This window comes from Chironomus tepperi, unplaced genomic scaffold (genome assembly GCF_022539635.2).
Source record: "Chironomus tepperi strain 1889 unplaced genomic scaffold, CSIRO-AGI_Ctep_v1 contig_177, whole genome shotgun sequence".
Lineage (NCBI taxonomy): Eukaryota > Metazoa > Arthropoda > Insecta > Diptera > Chironomidae > Chironomus > Chironomus tepperi.
The window spans coordinates 602,534-624,368 of record NW_027226299.1 but is presented as its reverse complement, the minus strand read 5'-3'; the positions used below and the strand labels follow the sequence as shown (position 1 = coordinate 624,368).

General features: G+C 31.4%; 3 protein-coding genes across 3 annotated transcripts; 2 read left to right on the top strand and 1 right to left on the bottom strand.

The window, feature by feature from the left end:
• Nucleotides 1-9,369: 9,369 nt before the first annotated feature.
• LOC139089512 (ferric-chelate reductase 1-like) lies at nt 9,370-9,792 on the top strand. Its single transcript, XM_070639066.1, has one exon. The coding sequence runs from the start codon at nt 9,370-9,372 to the stop codon at nt 9,790-9,792; it is 423 nt and encodes a 140-aa protein (XP_070495167.1).
• A 502-nt stretch (nt 9,793-10,294) lies between these two features.
• LOC139089333 (putative ferric-chelate reductase 1 homolog) lies at nt 10,295-12,733 on the top strand. The gene is made up of 6 exons (XM_070638832.1): nt 10,295-10,798; nt 10,856-11,181; nt 11,295-11,982; nt 12,050-12,242; nt 12,306-12,374; nt 12,438-12,733. The coding sequence occupies exons 1-6, from the start codon at nt 10,380-10,382 to the stop codon at nt 12,537-12,539; spliced, it is 1,797 nt and encodes a 598-aa protein (XP_070494933.1). The 5' UTR covers nt 10,295-10,379; the 3' UTR covers nt 12,540-12,733.
• Nucleotides 12,734-20,422: 7,689 nt separating this feature from the next.
• Nucleotides 20,423-21,502, bottom strand: Rsph1 (Radial spoke head protein 1). Its single transcript, XM_070639065.1, has 2 exons — nt 21,434-21,502; nt 20,423-21,367 (listed from the first exon to the last, which is right to left on the bottom strand). The coding sequence occupies exons 1-2, from the start codon at nt 21,500-21,502 to the stop codon at nt 20,423-20,425; spliced, it is 1,014 nt and encodes a 337-aa protein (XP_070495166.1).
• Between the last annotated feature and the right edge of the window lie 333 nt (nt 21,503-21,835).

Here is a 21,835-nt window from a genome sequence, read left to right as displayed (position 1 = left end):
TTTTAAGCATTTATTATATTTATTTAATTTTATCACTGGACTTCCCAAATTTCGATAAGTTATAATTTTAGTAATAAATTCCAGGAAAATTGTTATCACATATCGATTAAAAAGGTGAATGTTTGCAAATTGCAGAAATGATATCGATCTTATCAGTAATCAAAATGCGAAAAAATGCGGTTTCACTTCCGATTATTTTTAAGTTCATTGCATTCAAAATGATGAGTAATAACCCTAAAAAATGTACAAAAATTGCATACAGCATTTTGAATTTGGTTTCAATAATTCGAACAAAAGATTGCATATTGCAGCTATGCTTCCATTAGAGTAATCGGCAAAGTCAATTTTTAAATATAAAGTCACACATTTTATTACTTTTTTGCTATAAATCTAATGATATAAAATATAAAATCTTATGAAGGTGATACTGGAAGAGATTTAGTAGGCTTTGATTTCTTAGTTGCTTTATTTCCTGGCTTTTTCCCGCTCTTTGTTTCAGTTCCGTTAACAGATTGAATGTCTACATTACCTTTCGGTGATTTTGTTCCTTTTGCTTCACTCTAAAATTCAATTATTATTGTTATAATTTTAATTAAATCAACAACTGCATACACTTACTATGACTGCAACAAATGCAACCAACAAGAATGTCATCAGAATTACTTTATTCATGTTTGTATCGTTTAACGACAGAAATAAATTGCGAGTGAAGCCAAAATCACTTCCATTTATATTCATAACTGAGGATTAATTAGGGAGGTGTTGATCAACAAAACTGATAATTTAGGTGAGCATGTAAACACACAATAGAGCTATTATAGAAAATTATATATTTACCTCGAACTAAATTATGATTCTTAGGGATGGATTATGATTATTTCCCGAGCGACACAATCAGACTGTAAGAATCGAAATCAGACTTCATGATGCAGTCAGGACAGCTTCGTATCTTACAGTTAATAAGACAACAAAGCGATGCCCTAGCAAACACGTTGTGCTGCTCGGGTTCATGTGTATTTAGATAATTATAGTTGCTGTCTCGCTTGATTTACTTCTCATTGTTAATGCTTGTTATTCATTCTTGTTAAACACCTCAAACATTTAATATCGAGCAGGTTGAATAGATATTTAGTCTGCTAGATCCTCCGTCTGAACACATTTTTGTGGCACGAACAAAATTAGATGCAGTTAATATTAAGTATAAGTCGGAGACGTCGATTATTATTTTTAGTGTAGATTGTTAGGGATAATTTATATTAAGCAGTGATGTTCCACGACATGCTGATGTCTCGGGTCATGATTGCATGTACATTTAATGCACAGAAGATGTAAATTGTCTAAAATGATCCAGAAGAATGCATTGTGTTCGTTAGGGCAGCGCTATATTGACGTTTTGACGGTAAGATGTGAAGTTGGCTTGACGGCACCGTGACGCCAATTGTGACGCTTGGGAATCAAATGAGATTGATCACTTTCACACCCCTGGGATAGATAAATTCGAATGGTGCAGCCTAAAAATGGCGGGCTTTACTTAAAAACATATATCACGATTCATTCCAGAACAGCAAGGCAACAGCTATCGAAAAATAATGAAGCTTTATTGAAAACACTTTGCAATCCTATTAAATAATCAAATTTTAATGGGCCATTATTGAAAATTTAATGCATAATACATTAATGTATTACTTTCATTGATAATTCATCATAGAAATAAATTAAACCTATTTAAATTAGCTATTCTGTTTCCAATGAAAGCTTTTAGCAATCTACACAAAACTTTCCACATTTAAAAAATGTCGTAGCGTCTGCCGGAAATTTAATTCATTGAAACAAGAAATTGAAATTCAAGGAAAGAGAGAAAAAGTTTTCCATTCTCGGTCTTTTATTATTCCATTTTTTCAGGTAAATTGGAAACATTCTTATGATTTATGATTCTTGTGGAAATAATTTCGAAGCGAATGTCGTCTGCAGCAGAGCAGTTAAAAGATTCCATTACATTTCAATAAATTCATTAGAATTTTTCGAGATGAAAATAATGCTTGAGGCAGAGTTGGATGTTGTTGTTGATTTTTTGGTTTTGTTGCATTAGGGATTTACGCTGAGTTTGTTTATGACGAGTTGACAGATTCAGATTTAGATGTGTATTTATTGTTTAGCTTGAATTTTTTTTGTTTTGGTGCTACTAAATTAAAGCTTTGACTCCTAAATATTGTTAATTTAAACAGCTTTAGTGCCGAATAGTCGATCGGAATTGATATTAGATGCATTTAAGAGATTTAAATCGTAACGAACTTTCAAAATTTGAAATCTAATTGTACTCGTTTGATAGTTGCAAACCCCTTTTGTTTACATTTCAGTTTCTAACCAGTTTTTGTACAGAAAAGTCGACGAAAACATCTGTGAGTATTTTTAAAGAATTAATTAAGATAACTAATGAATTTGTACCTTAAGCAGCAAATGTAATCAAACTCAATCACAGTAGAAAGAACGAGAGTTTAATTGGAGCCAGGAAAGCAAGTTTTTAGTGGTTTTATTTAAGAAGTTTCAAGTTTCTCATGACATTAAATAATGAAAAAGACATGATAGTGCACCTGAAGACTGTCTGATTGCAATGGAATGAGGTTAAACCAAAAGATCTGCTCATTCATAAGCTCAGACTATAAAAAGAAGTAAAATCCAAAGTTCCCCAATCTCAACATCCAAGTAATATTCATAAATCTACAAAATGTCATACCTTCCACTCTGTCCAAGGGCATAATAGCCAGCTACTTCTACTTATGCTATTCCTAGACAACAGAAGACGCCATACAGGCTGAGATGTGAATTAGAAAGCGAGAAAAAAATGAAACTGAAAAAGTTTATTCATGAATTATTGATTTTTTCTTTCGGAATTGTTATTCCACCATCTTCTTTGCATTCTCAAACAAACAAAAACTTTAAATTCCGATTTGTATGGTAATTTTAGAAAATAAACTTTTTCTATTTTTTTCATTTCTAAAGTTTGGCTATTTCAACTATCAAACAAATGACAGGAATTGATGGTTAGGACATTGACAAATTGAAAAAATGAAGAAAACATTTTGTTCATCCTCTTATTTCCTCTTAAAAAGGAGGTTTTTCATTTTATTCTATTGAAAGGGAATTTGGGACTTTAAATAATGCATCCATATGGTAAGTCATATGTAACATCTGGCCTTTTGAGATCGTAAAGCATCCACAGTCTGATACGGGAAGTTTATTTTGTTTTATTTGCTCTCTAAATACTTACTTTATAGACTATGACCATAGTTTTTTTGTTTGATTCTGTCGGTCATCATGACTTCCATTAGCTTTAAAAAATTGAGTTATTAAATTTTCATGAATTTTCTGCTCAATGTATAGTTTTGTACGATCGAATTATGGATGCTGTATGCATTATACGTTATCGATTTATTTTGGTTTGAGCTTTTAAGTGTTGTCGATTTTTTTTTCATTTGGTGGACTAAGAAGAGCTTAATCGAATATAGTTTTGATTTTTTTGAAAATTCCGAATCATTTTTACATGCATTGAATTCTGAAATTGTGCAATTCAGCAGTATATCAGTCTAGTCGAGCTATTTTGTGTATTTATTCACGTAGCATCAATTTGGATTGATTGAAAGCTTTGAAAATATGAAAATTCATGGAAAATCTAATTCCGATTAGGAGGTTAGTTGGTTTTTAAAGGAAAGTGTAAAGGTGTAGCTACAAAGGAATCCTTTTATGAGGCTTAATGGGTATTTTGTTAGGGTTTCAATCGTTATAACAAGTTAATGGCAAGTTAATGTCCAATTGAAGACTTGGAGCATGCAATCTTGAAATCATAGGGTAAGGTAAAAAAGTCTGATTTAGAGGTTATAGTCTCCATTTTTGAACAAAATTCTTCAATTTGGGACCATATACAGAAGAGATTCCATTGTATCTAACATACCTTCACCTTCCTTAGACAATTTGCCATCTTATTTCAGTGATGCCCAAAAGCATTTTTCCAAAACTTTTTAAAGTTTGAATTACATTTAAGTCTAGCATATGTGATACTAAAAAGATTCATATTTGTTTGCTGAAATGGAAACTAGAATCCTTTTCTGTAGATAATATTTATTGCCAAAATTTCTTTTTATAAGAAAGAAAAAAGTTTTCAAGAGCTAAAAAAGAACAAAATTTCAAGATTCATTATACTCATAAAACTTCTAAATTTTGCTCCAAGCTAGTTCAGCTAGTAGAAGAAAAAAAAATCAAGTTTTATTAGCTTACATATGAGATATAAATAATAAATGGATACAGACATACACTTTTTTATTGGTAATAATTTCATTTCATTTGACTATTTCTGTATATCCATTTACTTTATGTCCGATGTAAACAAAAGGAGATAACCCATGAGAATAAAGTGATCCTTTGGAATAATATTATCTCATAGTTATGCTTTTTTTGTGTGTATGTTGTTCGCCATTCATTGAACGAATGGAAAAGGAATAAAAATCCATTTTTTACGTCATCTGAAAGGAAAACATTTCTATTACAGAAATGAGAATGAGAAAAAAAAAAGTTTTCCATTTTGTTGCTGGATATAAATGATAAATTTATGTAAATTTAAAAGATTTGTGCTCATTTTTGCTTTTGAAATGAGATTTGAGGAGTGGGAGATGAAGAAAAGATAGGAATGAGTTGTGATAGTGATTGAATATGGACAGCGAAAGCGCATTCAAGAAGAGTTTGAATAATTAAAGAAATTTAACGGTTAAAATTAATTTGAAAAATAACTGTCAAAAAATATTTGAAAAATAACTGTCAAAAATAATTTGAATTATTAACGGTTCAAATTTTGAACATTTGAAAAACCGTTAAATATTATGAATTTAAAACAACCGAAAAATTGCGAACGTCAACAGCTCTTCCCACAACATAAATGCTTCAAAATATGTAAATAGCATGAGCATTTGCGGGAATTGATTTTTTCGTCGTGTTCGAATGTGGAAAACAAAATAATCATGTCAAATGATTGTGCACATCTTCCCTTTATTTCCCTCCTTATCGAAAGGAATCATCTATGCTAACAGAAGTAATTTATGACATGTTCAATTTTTCATTCTTGTTCTGCTCTTGTCTTCCCATTCAAATGAAAATAATTGTAAGGATGAAGCGTGCGCGAATTGCCGACACATCTGTCACGAATATTTTGATGTACTTGTAAAAATGTCAATAATCGCCATAAAAAATTTTTTTATGCTTAAAAATCAAGATATCAAGATGAGCCTTTTTTCGCCTCATTTTTTTGTTGTATGGAACAGAATGATGACAAGGTTCAATAAAAGTCGTGTTGAGATAGCAGCAATATTTTATGTTTTTTTCCATTTACTTCCATTATTCCTTCTGCTTTCACTTACTCTTTACCACAATTTTCATCTCTCGTATTCGATCTCCATTCTGCTTTTTTACCGTTCAAGACTAGATGAGGGGGACGAAACCAAAAAAACTGGTGGAGAAATGGAAGAAAATATATAAAAAAAGACGTGATAAAACTTTGTGATTTATTTGCTGAAAAGCCTCTTATCGTAGCCCGTTGAAAACAGTTTTCATTTTTAAGCGCATTATTATTCAAGCTACAGCTATTTCTGGATGGTCTTTATTTTATGTTGGTAAGAATTTGAATGACTTTTTCCACTTTTTTTGGTACTTTAAAATACATATGACATTATTTAACGAGCAATTGGATCATTAGATGATGAAATGATGCTTACTGGAATTTATGGGAGTTTTGAGAATGTGGATTATTGACTAACACAGGCCCACTCCCCTTGTGAAAACTTCTCCCCCATTGAAAGTTACGTAATAAGTGAACATCCCCATAGGAACATGTGCAATGTTCAAACTTCCTGATCATTTTGGTTTTTGCAAGATGCATAGCAACCATTTTTCTTTGAATGGTAAAGTAGGAGGGTAGGGGAGAAGGTGCGGTGTTTTGAATATTTTTCGTATTGAACTCAATAACTTGCGGTCGGGAGGAGGTGGGCTGCTCGAAGTTTTAGCTCATTGAAGGAGTTTGTCAAAAGAAAAGAGGAAGGGCTTGATCCAATAGTCCCACCTGCCTCACCTTCGCTGGATTCATATCTGCTCAGATATATAGCAAGGGATAAGGTTCATCAAAAACTAGAAATCCACGGCCACTTTTCAGCATGACTAGATGATCTAGTTAGACCAAAACCCACGATGACATTAGTTTATGAATGAGTACGTCCATCAATTACTTTACTAAAATACAAAATATAAAAGAAATTCAAAGAAACTGTCAAATTTGCAGACGAACAAAGGAAATTCACGCATTATTGCCCTTTAAAATCACCAAAGCAATGTCCAAACAGACGTAAATTCCCTTTCAAAACATGTAAATTATTACATTGATGTTCATTAAGATAACAGCTCAGAACTGACACTGTGATTATATTGTGGAAAATTAACATTTTCACATGCTGCCATAAATGAGTGCAATGAGAATTTTTTATTCAATTTTTTTCTACTCTCTTCTGCAGACACATAATCTAAGTGGAATGTTTTTTATAGTATGATGAAAGTAATAGGAAGCACAGTGAAAAGGGGGTTCATAAAAATTCTTTGACTCTTTTTTTCTCTGTCGCGACACTGTAATTTCCCTTTTTCCCAAGATCCGAGTAGTTCATGACACTTATAAATCAACAATGTCTTCAGGGGTGGGTTGGGTGGCACTTCCATATCCAAAAATATCATTTTGATGTTAGGGGATGTTCACTAATGGCGTAAAGCGCTCTTACGTCCGTAAACTTGAAACAAACCCAACATCGTTCATAATGCTGCTATATCGCAACTATCAGATAGACATACCTGTCATATGCAGCTCGGAACTTGATGGTAAAAATGATGGGAAGATAAGAATGTTTAAAAAGGATGTTTATTAATGTCACCAAGAATTGGATGCAAAATAACTCCACAAACCTTCATCTTCCTATGGCTGACGTAATTTCCTTTTTTTTACTCTAATGTTTGTATGTGCTATATACACATACATTTTTTTTGTAACAACATTAACATTAAAAGAAAAACTTTTTCATGCTCTTAAATGACTTTAATGAACTTCAGTTCTTGATAGTTAAGTGACTTCTTGACATAATGAACATGTAGTTTTAACTTTTTACTGTGTACTCCTTTCATGCATCACATTGTTTAGTCCAACTAAAAATAACAAACGAGAAGTAAAGGAAAAAATGTTGGAAATGAAAATTTATGTTAATTTCTGTTTATAAATTATGAAAACCAACAAAAAAATCCAATAAATTTATTGTGTTTTTCACTGTTTTTCCTCTGTCCAAATTGACTATTATTGTTATTTTCTGTGACTTTTTAAAGTAAACATTATGGTTTTATGGTCAGAATGTCTAGCGTATTATAGAGTATTAAGCACTGGATAAATATTTATATATCCACATTCTGTTTGCATTAATTAACATTGTGATTCATGGAGTAAAAGGAGTAGAAATGTGAATTAAAGTGTTTTAAAAGCTTACTTGATTGTTATAATTTGAGTCTTATGTTGGATTATTATGGATGTATAGGCTCTTTTGAATATAGTATGCTAATAAATATGAAGATAATTTGTTGTTGAATTATGCTTTGAATATTAAACTAAACAAAAGGCAATTCAGAATGTTTTATCTAATTTAGTAAATTCACCACAATTCAGCAAACTCACCATATTTCGGCGATTTCATGATGATACAATCAATTTTCCGTAATACTGTAAACTCACCACAATTATACAATTTCCCCACAATTCAGTAAAATCACCATAAGTCAATCAATTTGCTCCAACATAACAAATTCACCACAATTCAGCGATTTCACCAAATTTAGCTATCTTTACATAATTTGTGAAACTCACCAAAATTCAACAAGTTCACCACAATTCAGCAAATTTACCATAATTCAGCAAATACATCACAATTTATGATTTAATTTATGTTATTTAATATGTCAATCAAAAGTGCTAATTATAGTACAATAAATCCATTTTTCATTTACAACAGTATGAGTGACATGTCTATTAAGTAGATACACTTAATAATAGCCAATTCAAAATAATTGATGAAGACAAAGCAGTGGACTTTTTTGATATTCTAAAATACAAGTGTTTTTGGTCTATCGATAGCTATTTAAAGCATCTATTTATGGAAAAACAATAACCAAAAAATTAAATTCCTCATTTTGCAGCTCCAAAATCGATCAATGTATCGCAATCAGTTCACAGTATTGTTTAAAATTTCTCATTTTAATACTTTTATCCAAACACATGCAATTGTGCCTCATTTGGTATTAAAAACACTACAATTTGTTAAACAATGATGCCTCTTCATGAAAATTCGGTAACTCAAACATCAATTCCGACTGTTCTAATTCTCCCGCATTCAATTACAATTGCTGGTGGTCAACAGATGAAAATTACAATTCAAAATGTAGCCTCTAATTACACATTCAAGGGTTTTCTAATTCAAGCTCGTGCTGATTCAAAATCAAATGGAATTTTAGGGCACTTCCTCTCACCCGCAGACAGTTCAGTGAAAATAATGGCTTGCGGTAATTCCTATTCTATAGTCTCGTAAGCTGATCCATCTCAAAATATCGAATATGTATATTGCTGTACTGGCTGGAGAGCAGCAACACATTTTCGAGGTTTTTGTTGAATTTTAGTAAGATGTGCCAAGTTTATCTCAGTTGAATGATCTATAATTATATTTAGTGTCATAATAGTTGAACATTTTGATTTGTTTTGGACAGCAGACTTGTCAGCCGCGACTGTGAAAATTTATTAAATTACAAGACCCTTGTGAATTATCAGTGATCTCATGGAATCATCAATGATGTTAAATTTAGAAATGGAATTGCACAGATCTGAATTAATTACTTACTCCCTAGCGATAGTCAATTGACTCTTGAATTGACTTGTGTTGGTGGAACTGATGCTGTGTTTTGATGAAGATTTTTCATTAATTCTTTTGACCTTTTTTTATATCAGCAGTAAGTGGTTGTTGCTGTGTGGGATAGAAGTAGTATGCATAGATACACATGGGGATATAAGGAAGTAGAATATTATACTTATGTAGATTGAAAGCAGCAACGTCAGAGATCCCTGGAAGCTTTTGCCTTTGTCTATGCATTGTCATTGATGACTTAACATCTCTTTATATTTGTTGCTATCACTTTTTCTTTATCAGGTAATCCTTGCTTTCCTTTCCATTATTTTTAATTTCCTTGATTATATCTTTAGACTGGAACCAAATTTTGAAGTGAACAGACGTCTGTCCTATTGTTTGGTTACTTAAAATGTGGCTTCAAATAATTTACATAGCAAGCTTATGTATTTTAAATGCAATAAGTGAACCAGGAGGTGCATCAATAGCTGCATGTGAAACCATGATGCCAATCCATTGTAATTATCAAGGCCAAACTGGAAGTTTACCTGTCAAATTTGAAGTTCAAACGCCAATAATATCCAGAGGACATATAACCATTAGAATCGAAGGAACCGATGACCTTCCGTCATTTGCCGGATTCCTGGTGCAAGCTCGAAAGCAAACGAATGAATTAATTGGAAAGTTTCTAACATCCGAACATGTCAATGTGATTGATTGCAAAAATATTTCCGGATCGACTGCAACACACACAAACTACAATCAAAAAACAGCAGTTGATATAATTTGGGAAGCACCGGGAACTACGGAACCAATGGTATTTAATTTTCAGTAAGCATAGATTAATTAAATCCCTTTATTATCTTATCAGTGCATTTTTTATTATATTTAAGTGTGACTGTTGCGGGAACTTTTAAAAGGTTTTGGGCTAAGCGAAGAATGCGAATGAATGTTGTGATTCCTCCTTCCTGGATACCCAAAGGAAATGATGATCATACGTTTCCAATAGACGAGGATATGCTTGATGACTCTTCAGACACTGAATATTAGTCATTGATGTTGATGCTATTTATAATGGATGTTGAGATAGAATAAAGCTATCGTACTTAGTGTCTTAGTTTACACTAATAAAGCTAAATCCTTTTATTAGATACCACAATGACTATTCCGTAATGTAGATATCTAAACATCAATAAACGTGACTAACAATTGATAAGGAAAGGAAATTAAAGAATATGTAAACACACTTTATGTATTAAACTCCTTTATATTTATCGTTATCAATTCATTATCAGTTAATCCGTCCTTTAATTTCATTATCTTTAAAATTCTCAACTGTATCTTTAGATTGTTAGCAAACTTTGAGGTGTAAAGACGTATTTTATTCCTACCATAAGTTACACAGTAGCTTAAAATACCAATATGTGGCTTAAAGTCATTTACATAGTTAGTTTTTGTATTCTAAAGGCGGTAAGTAGTCCAGGTGGTGCACCAATGACTGCTTGTGGAGACATGATGCCAAGACATTTTGATTTTCAAGACCAAAGTGGAAATCTACCTGTAACCTTCGAAGCTCAATCAACCATAGTTTCCGGACAGTTATTAACTATTAGAATCGTGGGCACTGAACTGGTTCCGTCTTTTCAAGGATTTCAAGTGCAAGCTCTAACACAAACTGATGAGATAATTGGATCATTTCAAACATCAGAAAATGTTAATGTGAGAGATTGCAATGGAATTCCTGGATCAACTGCAACACATGTAAACTCCAACCTGAAAACAGCAGTTGAGATTATTTGGATAGCACCGGCAACGACGGAATTAATCACATTTAATTTTCAGTAAGAAATTTTTAATTAAATCAGTGATTTATCAGTGGATTTAATGTTATTTTTAAGCGTGACTGTTTTAGAAAATATTGGACGATTTTGGGCTAGACGAAGAATGCCATTGACTGTTGTGGCTCCACCTAACTTGGTGCCGACTGAAGAGCCTACATCTACAATTCCTGTTGATCCTACGGTACCCACAGAAGATCCTACATCCACAATTCCAATTGATCCTACATTACCAATAGAAGATCCTATAACAATTTACGATGGATGTGGTGACACAAAAGTATGCTTTGGAGTTCCTGATAATTGTTATTCTGATAGAAGCTGTGACATAATTGGTGCTGTGACTTATCAAAATCCTGATTTCATATTTGAATTGCTGTCATTGGGTAAGTTCCTTAAAAGACAAAGAACATGGTTTCATGGTACCTAAGCCTACTACGGTACCTAAAAGCATTGTTTTTGTCTATTGGGGATTGCTGGATATTGTTTTAATCAACAGAAAATCACAATTATGTTGCAATGGGCTTATCAAGTACTACAGGAATGGGAAATGCATCAGTTATTGAATGTGTCAGGTATTTCCAAATTCATTCATATACATCATGGACAATTGAAGTTTTTGAAGCTCAACGAGCCAATGTGGATCAATCTATCATTGACCAGCTTGAAAGCAGTTCCATAGATGGAAGAATCTACTGTAAAGTTCTAAGGAAAGCTGTAACTACTGTTCGCGGAGAGAGATTTGACTTAGTAAATGACAAATTTTATTTACTACTTGCAAGTGGATATGACATTGATGTTGATACAGTTATGCAGCACAATAATGAAGGCATTTCATACGCACCAGTGCGTTTAACTGATCCTCAATATGTCAGGCAGAATGAACCACAAAATGTTCTCATTTTAATCCACGGATCATTTATGATTGTATCTTGGATTGGACTTACATCCATTGGCATCGTCTTTGCTCGATACTTTAAGAAGTCATGGTCAAATAAAAAAACTTGTGGACAGGATGTCTGGTTTATTTGGCATGTGATTTGCATGCTTTTATCTTGGATTTTAACCATAGCTGGATTCATAATAATATTCGTATACCGCGGAGAATGGAGTACATCAGCTCATGCCATTATGGGATGTATAGTTCTCGGACTCACAGTTATACAACCAATCGGTGCAGTTTTTCGGTAAAATGATCAAATTGCCAATTTCTATGCAATTAAATTTAATTTTTTGTATCTATTCCCAAAACAGCCCCGATGAAAATTCCAAAACGAGGTCACTTTTTAATTGGCTCCATCAAGCGTTTGGTAATATAACTCATGCATTGGCTGTAATTACGATATTTTTCGCTGTTCGATTTCCGGAAGCAAGATTACCGCACTATACGCTGTACATTTTAGCAGCATTTGTTTCATTTTATCTCCTCATGCACATAATTTTTACGGTAATAATTTGTAATATTCGTTAGCATTAAAATTAATTTGATTATATTAATTTACATATGTAGGTTATTCAAGTTAGAGGAGATATGAAGAGAGATGTAAATTCCAGGACTAAAAATCCAAAACCTAGACCAGTGAGTATTGCAAATATTTTAGAATTATTTAAATTTAATTAATTTTTGAAATTAAACTTTCAGTTCCAACTCATACTAAAGACACTGCTGGGATTCTTTATAGTATCAATGATGATATTTGTGATAGCATTGTTATTAGTTTTCATACTAGATTTTGATTATTAATGTATAGTAAAGGATGATGAAATTCGGTTCGATAAGGGATTGTTCACTTATTACGGAACGCTTTTATGGGTGAGGAGAGGGAAATGAAAGGAGTTGAATAGAGGTGCCCGAGTAGACAAAAATACTTTAGAACTAGTCATCAACTGGACATTAACTTGCCATCAACTAGTTATAACGTATTTTTGTCCACTCGGATTGATAAAGGATGAAGTGAGTCTGAATAAGAAAAGAATTGATATTTTTGACTGTCTGTGTTCCTGAATGGAAATGGTTTATAATTAATTGAATTTGTCAGATGACACAATACGTAATTCAAGCCTAAAACTAAATGAAATTCAGATTATTTAATTCCTTTGCCTATATATGAATTTATATCAGTTTCCACAACAATTGGATTCAAAAACTTATATGTAAATCTGGAATATTCAACTTTAAAATGAAAAATATGAAAACCGAATTTAATCTCCTTCCAAGAATACGAGATGAAATAACAAACCTACAATATTCATAAAACTTAATTTACCGAAAAATTCTCTAGTAGATACCAGCATATATGGAAAAACTATAAATATTCTTTTACCGATTCGGGTTCTCTCTTGAATATTGAGGCTTTGTTATCAGACAGTTAACCGAAAGGATTAAAAAACAGAATTGAATGCCGTGATTTTAAAACTTTAAGCTTACGAAAATTTTTAACCGAATTTTATCTTTTCCATAAAAATAATACCTCCTATAAATATTGAATATAGTTAACTAGTTTTTAATATCGAATATTTTTTTATGGTATATTCCTCATTATTTATTGTTTTATTATATTGTAAGCCTTTTAAAAGGCGTAAAAGATGATAATAAAAAGTTTTTTTCTTAAAAATGTTCAATCCTATCTGACGTCAAACAAGGAATGAACTCTAGTGAGTCAACATAGTCACTAGAGCACCGGTAAGTCGCCGTATTGAAGGAAAATTGTCTAAATGACATGGCAATGTCCTGACGACACCATGATTGGCTCATTTTGATGGCTAAAAACTAAATTTCCCTATAGTCTAGCCAATCTAGTTATCTTTGACGTAATTATTGGCTGATACTCAGAATTAATTACCAACTTATTAATGTTGTATAATTTTGACTAGCATAAATTTAGTAATAACAAGTCATTGACCTTTAAATCGAAATTTCAGCAACTTACAGCCAATTTCTGTAGCAATCTACGTACAAAAAGTTTATTTGTTATTAAAATAATTGAACAATAACAAAAATTTTGTTCTTCTTAGTACTTCCTTTTGCAAATAATCAACGACAAACAGATGGAAAGATGTCAGATATTATTAAACGGAGAATGCTTGTCACATAAGAAAAGATTCGACTTGAGAAATTCTTTTAAAAAATAACAAATAAAGCACGATTCTTTCTTCAAAATCATACATTTTGTTTTCATTTCCTCTTTTTTTGTACACAAAAATATTTTTTACCTATGATAAATTCGAGTTTTCTTATGCCTTTTCAACGAGATACTAAATATTGACATTCCTCTTCTTTAAATTTGTTTTCAACAGAATGTAATAAGAGAAATTTTCATCTGAGACGTGTGTACATATGAATTCTACAGACATAAATGTTATTTGAAGCAGCTGTCAATGAAAATGTCTAATTTAAAGAATTTTAGATTAAAATAACGTCAGCAGACATCTTTGTTGAATAAAATAGGACTTACTTAATGTATTGTTGAAGACTGAATGGAGGAATCTGATTGACTTATTGGATATTTCCAATTTTTTGTTGAAAATATTATATTTTGTAAACAAATTCAATTTTTTTACCGAGATGACTGAGTTTTTAAATGGTAGAACTTGTAGATCTTAATTTAAATTTGAAATGACCGTTTGAAATTTTTGATTTTGTTTCAAATTTTTCTTTAGGAATTTTCAGAATTTCGGGATTAATTTGGCTTGAATTTGATATGAATCGCTAATACCTCATCGATGTTACATCTTAAAACCAATTCTCATCAATTTTATATCAATTTAAGAGCTTTCAAAGATGTCTCCAAACTCCATTAGATTTCATACACGTAGTCTTCCCTAATGTGCTCATCATTTCTATCCAAAAATAAAAATAATTCCACCAATTTTTTGAACATATTCAAATAAACAAATAAATCATGATATGACAGGATGATATCATTATCCCATCATCAGGCATATTTGTTTACCTTCCTCTTTGTATCAAATTGAAAATTTATTTCCGAAAATGGTTTTGAGCATCATGATTACACAGAATGATGAACTTTAATGATATTTTTCGATTATCGCGTAATATTCAAACAAATTAGCAAATGAACAATTTAATTTTAATAAATTTATTCACAATTTACAGCCGATGACGGTGCATCGCTAATTACTTGTTTGTTTTTATTCTCACAAAAATTCAACAAAATGCATAGAAAATAATAAATTTATAAATTATCCCTTAATGAATATTCAGGACTATTTTATATTGCATAATTCTCATTTACATAGCAGTGAATAACTTTTATTACACGAGGTCAGTTATATCCACTTGTAAAGTCTATAAAATGAATTCATATCGATTAAATATTCATAAGTATCTTTATGTAATTATGATTGTGTTTTAGATAAGAAAAGATAATTAAAGTTTGCACATTAATGTAGTAACAGCTTTCTTTTTCTCTTAGTTCCTTTCACCGACTGGTGTAAAACGGTGAGAGGGAGAAAATATTTTGGTAATTAGCACAATCCCTGCTAATGATATTCGCATACTTTCCTTTGTTCCTCTCTTTGGCATCAATTTCTCTTGAGCTAGCACACAAAAATTTTTATTATTACAACAATAAATTCCGTCTGCTGAAAAGCATTTTTTCAATGGTAATTGTTTGACTTTGTTCTCATTTTGTTCATTTTTCTCTTTTGGTAGTTGGATATAGTGTGAAATCGGATCTACTTTGATTGAGTGGAATTAGCTTCGGGTTAAGTTGAATTAAATCTTCTTTAGTCAAGATAAATTAGATCATCTCCGGTCAATCATAGTTAAATATTCTCAGGTTAAACTGAATTTGACATTCTTCGAGATCAAGTCAAGATAGATTTTTTCGGGTCAAAATAATTACAGTCATTTCAGGTCAAGAAGTAAACTTCCTGTTCCAAGAAGAATTATATGGTATCAGATCTTTTCGAGTCAATCTGAGTTGGATCGTATCAGGTCGAACTAAGTTAGATTATCTTGGCCTGAGTTTAATTTGATCACCTCGGACCGAGCTAAATTCAATCCTTTCAGGTCAAGCTGAGTTAGATCCTCTCGGACCGAGTTGAAAAAATTAATTAGTTCGATCTCTCGGGTCTCGAGCTGAGCTAAATCCTCTCGGGTTGAGCTGAGAAAGAACCTATCGAGTCGAGCTCTGTGCTTGTTCACCTTGAGCTAAGAATGTTTTAAAAAACTGCTTTTTATCAGCCAACAATAACTTATCAAACTTTTCTTACGCTTCTCTATAAAACGACGTGAAAAATCATTTGGTAACTCCATTAATTACGTAGTTGAACATTTAAAAACATTAAATCACACATAATTGTGAAGATATTTCAACGTGGATTTATAAGTGTTGTGAAAATGTGAAAAGTTTAAACCATAAAGGATGCTCAGAAATGCGTAACTTCGATTTATTTTTATTTTCCGTAAAAATTATCGTGTCGAATGTTTTTAACGAGGGTAAAAATAGCTTTAAAAATTCAATGCTGACTATATTCAATTGAAATTTATTGAGACAATTTTCACCGGAATTCTATAGAATTCTAAAGCCTCAAAAAATTAATTAGTTTTATTTCGGTGTCAATGATTTTTCAGGAAATATTATCGTGTATAAAAAATGTTGGATATCTGCTGATGCTTTATTCCTCATAGTATAATAGACTTTCATTAAAAAGTAGTATGTAGCCCTGGAAGCATAAAAAACATAACAGTAGATTTATGCTCACGTTTGATGTTATTATTTACTTAATTATGTAGCTGAAAGCAGTCAAACTACTCATTCTACTTCTTATTGCTATAATTTTAACAGCATCAACGGATTTTCACTCCCCATACACGTTCACCCAACATGTGTATGTATACACAAGCCGACATAAATTTTGCTTACAGTAATAAGCGTATTTGGATGTAATCCTAATTACGATGAAAACTCATTCTCTTCATAATAATATTATTACAATATTTATATATACATACATACATACACAAACTAACTGAAAACTTTCTGTTTCAATCAGGGTGTTATTTATGTTTAATGTGGTTTACGCAACGATTTTTTGATTTTTGACAACAACGTTAATTGTTTGTGCTTATTCGTGTGTACTCTCAACATACCCAAAATTTGAATAATTAATGAAATATTATGTGCTTTTTTTACAGTCTGAATCATTTTCGGCTTCATAATTGCTATCACTGTAGAATTAAGTGAGGATGTCTGTTAGAGGTGTGAATTTGGCGCATTTTGGGATTTAGTTCTAGGAAGATTCAAGTTAGCGACTAGATAGCTTTAAAAATGTTGAAACTCTTAAAGCAGTAACAATCCGAAAAGCTTAAATCAGATAATTGATCAAAAATTTGGTCTCAGACTGGAACTACTCTGGTATGGTGCCGGATTTGATTTAAATCAGGTTAAAATTCTGTTACCAAGCCATCGTTACTATGGCAGAATAATCCTGTCCTCCACCACTACCATGCTGCTGTGATGTAACCTGAGACCGAATTTCAGATCGAATATTCGATTTGTAATATTCGGGCAAATCTTATGAGAATCGAACCTTTACTTTCGAGTCGACATGTTGTAAATCTCAATTCAATTCGTGTAGACAGATTATGCAAGTGCTACTTCATGTCGGAAACTCGTCAATACGAACACTATTGCCTTTTCACTATCTACAAAGCCAATTTATAGGTAACTCGTGATGAAGATTCCCAAGTAAAGCCACAATAGGATTAATCGAACCGGATTAATAATTAAAGTTGTAAGTACCTTTAGTAATATTGAGTGACTATTAATACTTGACCCAATATGCCATGCACTCTTATGAAATCCACCGATAATCCTATGCTATGAAATCATAACAATGAGTGCAATAATTACCGAATTTCAAAGAAAAAAGACAATTTAATTTACAAAAAAATAAAAATATTAAAAATTGAAATAATTTTCTTTTCGATTAAAATTAATTTTCAATTTAAAAAAAAAGCCATCATTTAAAAACGTTAATTAATTTATTTTTGATTGCCATCTGATGAATTAATTTATTGATTATTTTTTTTCGAGGACTTGTTTTCAATGAGAATTGGTGTTGTTGAGGTTAAAATTAAAACCACACACATTAATATTTTAATCAGTTTTAATAAATAACTCAAAATAATATTTATGGGAGATTCTTAAATGTATGCATGAATTTTTCCTTCATGGAACGCATCGTGAAGTCGCATAAATTCATGTATGAATATAAAATGTAAAAGAATTAATGGCTCATTCAAGTGCAAAGTATAACTGGCAAATAACTTTTAATCTTTTTACATTCGCCGAACATTTTTATGGATTTTGAACATTTTATCGACATTATGTCTGGCACTGTAACTTAAAATGCGTTTAAATTCGATGATATAGTACAAATTTAAAATTTTCTGTTGGCTTTGGAACCATTTAGAGCAGTGGTGAGCAACCTGCGTTCCGCGGTACACAAGTGTGTCTTTGAAAATACCATGAACCGCATCTTATGCGCGGTTTTGATCGTGGATTGTCACAAAGATGGACCGCGGCACAAAGATTGTCCATCACTAGTTTACAGCTATAAAAAGCACGAGAAGTGTCATTACAATGAAAATTTATTGATATTTGGAATTAAAAGGACCCTCAAAAAAAAATGAAATGGGAATCTCATTGGATGGATAAGCACGATGAATTTTGTAAGCTATTTCCTAGAAAAAAAAGCTCACTCACATATATTTTTCCGGATTTAATATAAATTCTGTTAACATCAATCTGTGTATCAATATTGCAGCTATTTATTAATATGTCTGTAGGCGTTTAGTTATGCTGACTGCATTCTGTTGATTAAATGCATTTGTCATATTCCATGTAGCTACATGAAAATATACACGAATCAATATATCCAATAAAGCATAAATGATGATATACAGCTTGTGTATACCTCTTTATAAAACATTTATGAAAAAAAAGGCTCGATTTAAATTATGAACAATTTCAATAAATTATAAAAAGATTATGAATTTTCCGTTATTGACTCAAAGGTACAATAATTTTCAGCCATTCTATGGGTTCTACTCATTCCAATAAGCAATATTTCATCCCTTTTCAACCTCAAAAGTGATTCTTTTATGTGGTTTAGAATGGCTAAAAATTTAAATAAAATTAAGGAATATTCAGCTAAAAATATGCTTTTCTATGATAAATTGAATAAACTTCACATTATTGTACAGTACAGAAGATAAATATGCATACCTGTCAAGTTCTAACGTTGCTCCAAGATAGTTTTATTTATTTAAACTGAAATTGCAATTTGGCAAGTATTTTTGCTTATATTTATACATTTTGTTGATTTTATAGCTCTTTAAGTATCTTAACATGCATTAAAAGTAATAACATTTAAGAAACAACTAGCAAATACACTTTATATTATTAAAAATTTAATTTAATGGATGTTTTTGAATTTCCAAACAGATGAACTACATGAAGTTGGCTTCTGTTTAATATTTCAATCAAATTTAAAATTCAAAAAGCCGTTAAACTTTATATCAATATTTATGATTTCAATTTTACTCTTTACATCCATAATAGATCAAAACTCGTTATTAAGCATGAAAATTCTACCGCATAAAGTCAGATATTGGTACCATATGCAAATTCGCGATTTATAAAAATTGAGGTTTCGAGAAATAATAAAAAGAAAAAAATCAGGAAAAAGGGGTGGAAAAAGAATAGAATCATGAGAAATCATGATCAAAGTTCCTCCTTTTTATATTCCTTTTGTGGGATGCTGCAAGAAGCCATAAATTTTCTCCTTTTATTTGCTGAATATCGTAGGAAGAAAAAGTATGCATTATAAATTATTCGCTTTACTGAAAAAAATATTATCCTTTCCTTCCTTTCTATCTTTTTTTCGTTTTTTTTTAACTTGCTTCTTTCTTCTTTTTTATTTTTTTTGAAGACTATTACAGTAAAATGAATATGAATCCATGCGATGGTGGTGGAAATGTACAATAGCATTTGAAGAGGCGGATGATATAAAGGCAAGTAAGTTAAACTAACTCCGAAATTGATGTTTAAGCATTGAGGAGTGAAGTAAGACGCATCTTCGATTAAAACTTAAAATGCAATGTTTTTGGAAAGTTTGGTTAACGGTTTTGTAGAATTCATATTTTAACCGTATGTAAAATTCAAATTTTAATGGATTTGGAGAATTTACATCTCAACGGTTTTGCAAAATTCAAAGGTTGTGTAGAATTTACATTTCAAAATTCAGATTTTATTTTTGTAGAATTTACGTCTTAACGGTTTTGTAGAATTCAAATTTTTAACGGTTTTTGTAAAATTTAAACTCAAAGCCAGTCGGTCAATGTAGTTAATTAAAATCATCATTTTTCCATCCAACCAAATGCACTTAAAATTTATATGAAAATTTAAAGTTTGAGGAAGCAATACAAATGAAATTTATACTCATTTTCCTACTTCTGTGCTTTGGAAAATGGAAAAAGTTTTGCATTTTATTTTCAGAATTTCTCCCTCGTGAATCGAGTAATTTTGAAATGAATTTGTTGAGAATTATATTTGCAGAAGGAATGAATACATACAGAATATATATAAAAAAAAATTATTCATTGCCTTCATGCCCTTCGGATTCATCAACACAATTGATCTCATTTTCATCCATGGCATCTTCATTTTCATCTTCATTGCAGTATTGGTTGAAATCAAGTGAAACCAAAATTGGTGAATGCACTTGATATAAATGAACTTCATCTACACCGCTCGATGAGCTTTTTGTACAGATTGAAATTTCAGAATCTGTTTCTGGTGGTGGAATGGGATGTTGTGGTAAATGTGAATAATCATATTGCGTAATATCATGAGCAATAAAATGCGGAAGGCATTTGGGAAATTTCACATTTGTTAAATTCTCATTGTTGCTCTCCACATTCTCATCATTTACTTCTTGTTCCAAATTGTCTTGTGATGATGATTGTGTTTTTACATCAAGCATTTCATTTGATGCCTTTACTGAATCAACATTGTCGACATTCTTGAGCATCTCAATGTAACCTGACATCATGTATTTTGTACCGAATGTAAATGCACCTTCTCCAACTGGATGTACTTTATTCCAATAGCCATGATACTGAAAATTTGGATAAAAGATTTCAATTGGACCTTGGGGAGCTCCATCAATCCATGTTGCTCTAAATGAAATGCCAGATTCATGTGATTTGTATGTACCGATACCATGACGGATGTTATGTCTCCATGATCCTTCATACTCATCGTTATTTTGATAAATATATTTACCGTATCCATGCTTCTTTCCGTCCTTCCATAATCCACAATATGAACTGCCATCAGGATAATTAAACTTTCCGTGACCATCTTTAGATCCTTTCCTCCATTCACCATTGTAACGAGCGCCATTGTTGAAATAATAACATCCACTTCCGTTACGTAATCCATGTCGATATTCGCCTTCATATTGATCACGATTCGGTAAAATAGCTCTGCCAAATCCATCACGCCTTCCATCTTCTAGTCTATCGCCAACATATTCCTATTATTTGGAAAATTGATGACTTATCATTATGGGAAATGGATGAAAAATGGAAATTTAACTTACTCCTCTATAAATTTCTTTAATGAGAATTTCATCGAGATCATCTTCGAATTCTGAATCTTGGATGGACATATTACTTTTGGTTTAGATGGTTTTGATTTATTGATGAACTTTTGTGTTGAATTTAAATTGAAAATTGCATGGATTGCTGAGATATTTTTATGAAATTCAAATAGTTCGTTAAATTTTGAATTCCAAAAGTTCGTTAAAATTTTGAATTCCAAAAGTTCGTTAAATTTTATTGCTAAAAGTATGCAAGATTGCAACTCTTCTGCAAATTGAAAGAAGCCAATTAGTTCCAAAATAATATGTATCAAAAATGTATGCACTCAAGTGCTTCCCTAGAAAAAATTCAGAATTTATGTTGCAAAACAGAAGTCATTAATGTGTTTTATACAAACAATA

Excerpts from the sequence above, each read along its gene's own strand:
- LOC139089333 (XM_070638832.1), top strand. The coding sequence starts at position 10,380 with ATGTGGCTTAAAGTCATTTACATAGTTAGTTTTTGTATTCTAAAGGCG. Across the intron at positions 11,182-11,294 it reads ATTTGAATTGCTGTCATTGG|AAAATCACAATTATGTTGCA; the intron begins GTAAGTTCCTTA and ends TTTAATCAACAG. Across the intron at positions 11,983-12,049 it reads CCAATCGGTGCAGTTTTTCG|CCCCGATGAAAATTCCAAAA; the intron begins GTAAAATGATCA and ends TTCCCAAAACAG.
- LOC139089512 (XM_070639066.1), top strand. The coding sequence starts at position 9,370 with ATGTGGCTTCAAATAATTTACATAGCAAGCTTATGTATTTTAAATGCA.
- Rsph1 (XM_070639065.1), bottom strand. The coding sequence starts at position 21,502 with ATGTCCATCCAAGATTCAGAATTCGAAGATGATCTCGATGAAATTCTC. Across the intron at positions 21,368-21,433 it reads TTAAAGAAATTTATAGAGGA|GAATATGTTGGCGATAGACT; the intron begins GTAAGTTAAATT and ends TCCAAATAATAG.